This window comes from Bicyclus anynana, chromosome 10 (genome assembly GCF_947172395.1).
Source record: "Bicyclus anynana chromosome 10, ilBicAnyn1.1, whole genome shotgun sequence".
Lineage (NCBI taxonomy): Eukaryota > Metazoa > Arthropoda > Insecta > Lepidoptera > Nymphalidae > Bicyclus > Bicyclus anynana.
Window position 1 is genome coordinate 5,974,431 of NC_069092.1, and position 9,050 is coordinate 5,983,480.

The 9,050-nt window shown below is 39.2% G+C and overlaps 1 protein-coding gene across 1 annotated transcript in view; it reads right to left on the reverse strand.

Annotated features, from left to right (window-relative positions):
- Positions 1–2,847, reverse strand: part of LOC112057782 (homeotic protein ultrabithorax) — a 189,988-nt gene extending 187,141 nt beyond the window's left edge. Inside the window, exon 1 of the mRNA XM_052883739.1 lies at positions 1,946–2,847. Coding sequence (XP_052739699.1) covers positions 1,946–2,402 — 457 coding nt within the window. The 5' untranslated portion in view covers positions 2,403–2,847. The remainder of the gene's footprint in view (positions 1–1,945) is intronic.
- Between the last annotated feature and the right edge of the window lie 6,203 nt (positions 2,848–9,050).

A 9,050-nucleotide genomic window follows, 5' to 3' on the forward strand; every position in this document is an offset into this window, starting at 1 on the left:
GTGTCAAGTTCATCATCTAAGCAAGATGTTAGTATATTAGTCGACGTTTGAAACCAAAGTTAATAATAATGTGCCCAAACTAGATCGGGCCATTGACCCGGGCGGGCGGCTGGCCGGCGCGCGCGCTCCTGCTACGAAGGGCTCTAAAATGCTGCATCGGGACTAATCAAAGTCCAAGTCAAAACTTTGAATTATGACTCAAATTAATTTTATAAAATGATAACCTGAAGTGAAAGTAAATTTTGAACCGCCAATAAATTATTTGATTACAGCATTGTATAAGTAATAGTGATAAGTAGGTATAGCTCATTTTAATATACTAATTATGTTGGATAAGATATTTTTTTTAAATATAAAACTATTGAATTAAAAACACCTACATTATGTCAGAATGAACATATTTAGCAAAATATTATAAATTATACTAAGGTGATTTAAGGTGAGTTCCAGTTTTAAGATGAAGATATGAGATTATTATTTTGCACTATGGCGAGATCATATACAGCAATACTGTTATTATTAATACAAAAATATATAAGTAGTACGATTGTGATAAAAATAGTGGTGTAATATTTTTATGAATGCTAAATTAAAAGGCTTGCTATTAATGTATCATTGTTGAATCATGCCTGGTTGCGCAATAATGAGCTGAAACTAGGAGCGTGCTATTTTTTATTGGATATTTGACGTACTGAATAAAACTATTTTTATAAAGAGGTTTATATTTATATACTTCGTAGCCTTTTCATTTTCGGTCACTACTTGATTGAATTATTATTTTCGTGCGGGCTACCACATGTTAAGTGATTAATTACGAACAACGCCAATGTACACTTTTAACACTATAGATGTTAATGTGCTGCCAGCCTTTGAGGATTTTGTTTATCCGCCTTTGTAACTAAACTGATGATTATTGTTTATTATATAGATTAAATTACATTTTTAAATTTGATTTACACATTAACACTAATGAAACAATTATGTTAATTTAGATAGTTTGGCCATACACCGACAGAGATGAATAGAAGAACACATAAATATAGTGAAGTAAACTTAGAAACATATACTCGTATCATGGTCTCTTTCAAAAAAATAATTTAACAATTTTTTTTCGAATAATAATTTAATTTATTTGTAAACCTTAACTTTAATATATTCTTTATTCAGTAGAAATTTGTAAAGTTCTCAATTACTTCATATAGAGACAGATTTTTTTATGGCAGGTACTCATTTACTTACATAATGGTAAAAATTTATTTATAATATGGTAAAAATTTATATAATATTAAAAATTTAAATCGATAATTAAATTAATTAAGACTAAGCAATATAAATAATGCAATTAATATTTTTAAACTGTTTCTATATTTAAATTTATTTATCTATTATCTATATTCCATACGATAATGGGACCATATAATATCAATTCATTTAATTTGCCTCAACGATGATAATAAATTATTCAATTTTATTAGACCACAATAAAGTTTGAATGACACGCAAATCTGTCTCACTAATAAGGTGTTAACGAGGGTCGTTCGTTTTATGTGCTTTTTATTGGTACTAAAGCTGCGAGCCATCGCGCTACCTGCGTTCCGTTCTTACTAGTATCTTGTTAGAACGGGGGACCCTAGAGGAATGTTCAACATATTTTTATGTAAATGGCATTTGGCAGTGTGTACAATTTATCAGATTTTTTAAACCGGGGACCGATAAAGCGTCATTTTAGAGCTTTCCTTCGAGTAGATAAGCAACTCATGGGCATTTCGATTGAAGTACCGTTAATTAATAATTTCTTTACGCTTACAGATGAATAATTTGTTGTTACTTTTTTTACTACTTTGTAATTGAAACGCTTTTATTTAGTTTCAAAATAATCTGAGTAAGGTTATGGTAGGATAAGCTAATAGTTTGTAAATGAATGGGAATATATGAGCGAACTTACCTGCTATGGCCATCCAGGGATAGAACGTGTGGTTGGTGGGCTGGTGCTGTACGGGCTGCGCGGAGGCCGCGGCGCCGGGTAGCGTGCACTGATTGCCCCACGGAAGTCCTCGGCCCGGGCTCGAGGACTCGCTGTAGCGGGCCTCGGGCGTGCAGGCCGCGGGCCGTACGAGTGCTCCGAGGCTCGAGCCCCAGGCCTCCTTGCCACCGTATCCGTTCTGCTGCTCGGCTGCTTTGGAGCAGTCGGCCTTGGCATATTGCTGCTCGCCCGCGTATATCTTGCAGGCGGCTGCTACGGAGGCGTCGTAGGGCGAGTCCTGCGGGCGCGGCTGGTGCAATGCATGCGGTTGGGCGTACGTAAGTCCTAGGGGAAAGCCGCGGTACTGGTCGCCACCGCCGCCGCCCTGGTGCACGCCGTGCGCGCCATAGAAGCCGCCCTGCTCGAAGTAGGAATTCATCGTGGAGTCCGACACTGACGTCACGGGAGCACTATGTCATCGCGGCCCCGCGAGGCGAGGTAGCGAACGTCACTTGTAGGCGACTGTGTGTTGACTTTATTAATTTTATTGCCTATTAAACGTCACCCGACCGTCATAATGTGTTTCATCGGCGATAAAGGCCGGCCGACTCGTGTTTACTTTTTACGATTATTTTACGACTCCGGAGCACGTGCCGCGGTTTTACGAGTTTTTAAACGGTCCCGTGTGTGTCATGCGACGTCACGTGCGGGTGCCGTGCTGCTCGGCTCGGCTCGGAGTGCACGTGTGGCGGCGAGTCGCGAGTGAAGTTTGCAGTCGCGAGAGCAGAGCGGCGACTGTAGGCCGGGAGCGACCGGCGCGACTGGACTCACGCAGTCTACTAAGCGGCCGGAGTCGCAGCGAACACGCGCGCCGCCCCGCGCGCCGCCTGCGATACCGACACTGACGATTGTTCCGTCCCCTTTTCGCTAATCACTATAAATATTATCAGTCACGCTCTCTTTTCCCTCGCTTATCACTCCTCCTGAACCACGTGTCTGAGGCTGAAGCTGTAAAGCTAACCTCTATTATATGTATTTTGACTCTGTGAACTCTACATTTCAGAGAACTGCCATCCCTGACTTTGGATTTGTGTTTATGCAAAAAATTATACGACAAAATGTATACGAAAAACGAAAAACAATCTTTTTAATCTCTAAATGGCATTTATTGGCACTTAAAGTCGACAACACGACTCACTTAAGTCAACAAGCAAAAAATAACACCTACAAAAGGCCAATAATGACTTGGCTACTGAAAAGTAAAGCCGCAAAGTCGTAAACTCATAAACGTACAATTAGTGAAACGGGCCAGTAAAGAAAAGATTTTACAACCACTCTCGGTCGGGTACAATGAGCGCGCAGTATCGTAACAAGGTGCTGAATAGAGTGAGAAGTCGTAAAGATGATTATTATTTCTTCTACTACCTGTTTTATACGAGCGGAGTCTCTGTCACTGTCGCTCGCGGCGGCTGGCCGCACGTTCGAGCGGGACGGGTTGTGTTTGTAGAGCGCGTGTGGCGTAGGGTGAGCCGCGAAATGTACAGCCGTCCCTGTCCGGCGCAGTGTGGCGCGTGCAGTGGAAGACGCACTATCGAAGGGTAAACAATAGTGCATTATCGCGAGAGCACTCGGTTCGCGCGTCCAAATGAAGTCATCAAACGAATGAATGGCTCTTGGAGCGCTGTACGGGCCCCGGCGACACGCTCGCATTTTTATTGTGGCCTCTTTAAACAAATATTTACACATAAAAAGGGTTGGGCGCTACTTTGCAACATTTAATGGTTCGATAAAAATAAAAAAAATATTTTTTAAAGGTATCCACCTATTTAGATATAGCTAATTAAGTTCTAGGCAGATTTTATTAAAATCGAGTCTTTATTATATTTCAATATTTGTTTACTTTTAAAAAAATATTTTTAAATAATAATCTGAATGTCGTGTATAAATTAGGTACTTACCCCATATTAGTTAGGTAGGTAAGTAATTTTTGACCTAAATGAATTTAGGTTCCCAATAATTAAAATAACTGATTATCAGTTATTTTTTATTTCCTCGAACTGTTGCTTTGCTTAGGTAAGAAATAGATTTAGCATTCATTGTGTATTATACCTAAATTAAAAAAAAAAAACATCTCTTCTCTTTGTCAACGAGGCTATTCCAAAAACTCTTTAGCACTCATCGTGCTATACCTACTCGTAGATAGAGCTATCCTTGGAATCTCTTTCTAATTCGCCAAAGAGTAATATTTGACGTCAGTATATACTTGTAATTCTAACTTTAAGGGTACCTATCTAGTAGGCTTCAAGTGGCTGGTCATGTCTGTTGAACAATAAGGTTCTTAAGTAGAGATCACGACACGTCAAGTGGATTGCGCGCCCCCAAAATAGAGACATTGAATGTATACAAAAAATAATAGAGGGATGCCGTTTAAAAGAGGTCTGTATCTAACCTAGCCCCACACTGTTCTACTAGATGAAAAGATATTCGTGCGAATATTCGTGGAGATATTTCACGAATATCTCGCCTTGCTCACTTTCCTCGTGTTGTATGTGGTAGCGGCTTAAGATGGATGCGTAAGTAATACCAGTGGCTAATGATAAATATGACATCAAAATAACTCGATCTATACTTACCTAACAAATTAAGTACATAACTATACCTATCTACCTAAATACCTATTAGGGAGTAACAAAAGCTCTGAAAGATGAATATTTATATTGAAAGTGTCATTCTTATAAGACAGGCAGTTGGAGTGTATCGACCTTTTGGTAGGTCCCTGTCTCTCCTTGCTTTTACGATTCTAATTGGAAACAATAATGTAGGTAATATTTTATATTTTAAGCTATATACCAAAGGATTTAAACATTTCATGAAATTCCTTTTCAAGTCTTCAGCTTTTAGAAGATCAACAAAAAAATATTAAAAAAGTAGGTAGGTAAGTATTGTTTTCTAGCCTGTAGATGGCGTCACCAGTACACTATTTAAAAGATCTACACTGGTAATTTTTTTAAGTACCTACATATAGGGCATTTTATTATAAGTAGGTAAAGAATATGATCCAAAACAATATCAGATCATCATCATCATCATTAACAACCCTCGGTTCACTGTTGAGCACGAGTCGTCACTCACAATGAGAGGGGTTAAGTTTTCGATCAATTATTATTACCATTATCTAATAATAATATTATAACCTGCCGCTGGATGCTGGCGGTCGAGATCGTTGCGCTTGGAGGTCCATGCAAGAGGCCTATGTCCAGCAGTGGACGTCTATCGGCTGATAAGGTAGGTAAGGTATAAGGTATTATTACCTAACTAAGCCTTATTGATTTAACTACAGGCCAAACCAGCTGCTAGAAACGTCGCTGTACAAACAAAGATAACCAAGAGGTAGTGACACTCCTGTCTGCATCATAGGCCCTACGGCCGAAAGATTCCTAGAACTGGAAAATATGATGATGCAAAATAATGTGACTTATATAATCGTAAACTAAAGTCCTCACCTAAATACCTAAATAATAATATAAAAGCGAAAGGCTACGAAATATCGAAAACCGCTTGACGTACCTACAATGATGAAACTTGAGATGAAAGAGAGACAGGACCGGATTAAAGAGCTCTAAGAGCGTCACACAGCGGGCGATGGAACGAGCTATGTTAGGAGTATCTCTGCGTGATCGAATCAGAAATGAGGAGATCCGCAGAAGAACCAAAGTCACCGACATAGCTCAGCGAGTTGCGAAGCTGAAGTGGCAATGGGCGGGGCACATAGTTCGAAGAGCCGATGGACGTTGGGGTCCCAAAGTGCTGGAATGGCGACCCCGCACTAGTAAGCGCAGTGTTGGCCGACCCCCCACCAGGTGGACTGACGACATCAAGCGAGTCGCAGGGATTCGCTGGATGCAGGTGGCTCAGTATCGTGATGTTTGGAAGTCCCTACAAAATGCCTATGTCCTGCAGTGGACGTCCATCGGCTGATATGATGAAGAGCGTACGAAGACGTGATCTCTCCGATAGTACCTACTGTCTATATTTCACTCCATTTAATAACGCCGGTCTGGATACTTATAGTTTCATAGTTTGTTGCCAGTTCCCCTTACAAGCTATGTAAATTTTTGTACAGTGTGCCAATGCTCTGGACTGACAAAGTAAAAACCGCTATCCGTGGTTCGCGCCAGGATTGTGCTAGGAGAGCTACACTACTGGATAAATGGCGACGCTCGTGAAGCTTGCCACCACTTCTAAATGTCGACCACGACTGCTCTGTCAAAAGTGTAGCGACAAAGAAGAAGAAAGATGTCCGAAATTGGGCCCACTTTTCAGAGAAACAGAACATGAAAATGTACTAAAAGCCTTGTTTATTTTATTAGATTACTCCATTAAAATAATAGCCGAAATAATTATTATATGATTAGATAAAGCTAGATTTAGTTAGTCTTGATGAGACGTATAAAGTTAGAGTCAAATCCTTATTAAAACTGTCGCCTTGGAGACTGGGTCTCTTCTTTTTAACCCCCGATGTAAAAAGAGGAGTGTTATAAGTTTGTCGTGTCTGTCTATCGGTCAGCGTGTCTGTGGCACCATAGCTCCCGAACGGATGAAGCAATTTAGTTTCTTTTGAATTAAAGGTGACTTACGGGCGAGTGTTCTTAGGCTTGTTTGATGAAAATCGGTTGAGCCGTTTAAAAGTTGTGGGGATTAAAAGTGGGGAAGAGCAACCAAATGTCTGCTAATATACTCGAGCGCGGTCTCAAATGAAAGCGCACTGAAACAGAATATTGATAACTTAATCGAGAGTGTAAGTGTTTGGCTGGTAGGAGGCTTCGGCCGTGGCTAGTTACCTCCCTATTTAGCGTTCCGGTACGATGTCGTGTAGAAACCGAAAAAGGGTGTGGATTTTCATCCTCCTCTTAACAAGCCCGCTTCCATCTTAGACTGCATCATCACTTACCATCAGGTGAGATTGTAGTCAAGGACTAACTTGTAAAGAATAAAAAAATTTCATGTTATTCGGGGGTTTTTCAAAATTTTCATTTTTATGTTTTATGTAGTTCCATACGAACCTCTTATCAATATCGACAACTGCAAGGCTCATTCGCATTCAAGCGCCAGCTGGAGAGCGGCGCGGGCGCAGGCGCGTGCCTCCACAGGATCGTAAACACGATTTTTACTACCACTTGAGCGCTCGTAAACGTCACGTGTATTGCGCCGTTTGTAGAAGTCTCAGTAAACACCGCTCAGATTATTTCGTATACGCCTCCGGGGCTAAACCTCGATATAAATTCGAGACTTTATGACTTCGGACGCACGTGGTTTGTTATTATGCTCTTTTGAGACGTTTATTAAACAGTTATTGACTTGTTTAAAGTATCACCTCTATAGAGATAAAGGAGTAGTTTATGTCTTCATCGGGGAACGCCGTCTAGTTGTCTGCCGAGGCCCGGTGGTTGGCTTTATGACTGTAATTTACCTTTTTATCGCGCCTCGTCGGTTTATTGCTGGCGTAGGTATGATTGATATCAATCACAGAGCCTGTTAAGATGCCAATCCATCGACGCATAGCAAAGGACGGAAGCTATACTCTCGTATAGCTTTTACTAGAGTAAGTAAGATTTTCCTCTCTTGTTCAGAGAAACTGGCGTTGGTGTTTACATTTCTCTAAATTAATAGAAGAAGAAGTATGAAAGAAAATCAAATCTTTCCTCTTTTATGAAGAGGTAAGAATTGATTTTCTGTTTGCTTGTTTTTAACTATACCTAACTCAAAAACTACTTTAACGATTTTAAAAATTTGATATGAACATTACAAAGATACGTCTTCACTGAGTAGGCAAGGCAAAGGCTATATTTTATTCTCTTATTCCCATACTTACTTCTAAAAGCCCACTTCGAATGAGTGTTTTTTTGTAGGGGTTTGCTCGACATTTCAGCCTCTGAAAATGTCACCATACTTACTGGTGCATAATAAGGTATGCGTAGGTATGTTATAGTACTTTCAAACGCCTAATTTTTAAAATAAAATGGTTCCTTCCTTCCCAGTTCAATTGAAATATATGCAGCTACGTGTTTTTTAAGGTTTCGTTCATAATATCCTCTGCCGATAATGAAGCTTGCCCTAACATGTAGCCAAGGGATGTATAAAACTCAAAAATGTTTATACGCTTACCCCTCTTTAAGAAGCTTACATTGAATGGAAGCTATATTTCATTTCTTTTTCAAATCTTGTATCTCTGTAAGACCTCATTTGCACGAGAGATTTTTTAAAGTTAAAAAGGCGTTCAAATACAAAAAAATGCTTACCCAAATATATGTGCCCACAACAGTGTTTTTAAAACACGACACTTTTTTATCGTGCAGCGTTGCATTTTCAATTTAGGGCGTTGGACTTCATATTATAAGCTACGATCATCAACGCTGTGTTTTAACGCATCGCATTTTTAACTCTCGTGCGAATGGGGCCTAAGGATAGCATGCATAACATGCGAGTGAAAACTATACCAACGCACATAATAATTTATGACTTAGAAACAGTTATAATATGTGTGTTACCATGTCTGCTTTTATATAAAGACCAAGCTTCTATCAAACGTTTTTACACGGTTCTGGGGTCTTTATTTAGCTTGCTTATTAATTTAGATTGTGTTAGTAGCATTGCCTAGTCAATTAATAAACCCTATTAGATAAAATATTTAGTATGAGGTAGTAAATTATCGCTTCGCATCCTGGTATATATCTATTGGAAAGGTAGCCTTACAGACTAACAGGCAGTTATGACGTATTCTATTAACTGAATCGATTTATTGCCAACTCGACGTGCTTACTCAAGTTTGAGATGAAAACCTTCAGGTTGGCCGTCTTTAGTAGGTCTGTAGTAGACTTTATTAATAAATAAGTTACTGATCTTGTACTAAGGTAAATTGAAAACTAGAACCTTTAACGAAATATCAGTTTTAAAAAGTGTGTTCAAAATTAGATAGGTAGGTACTATCTACGTCTTTTAGAATATAGGTATTTGTTGGGGAATTAGTTAGTAGCGATTTTAGTTTTTATTATATTTTTTTTTTACTTAAACTGAAATCAATAATAAT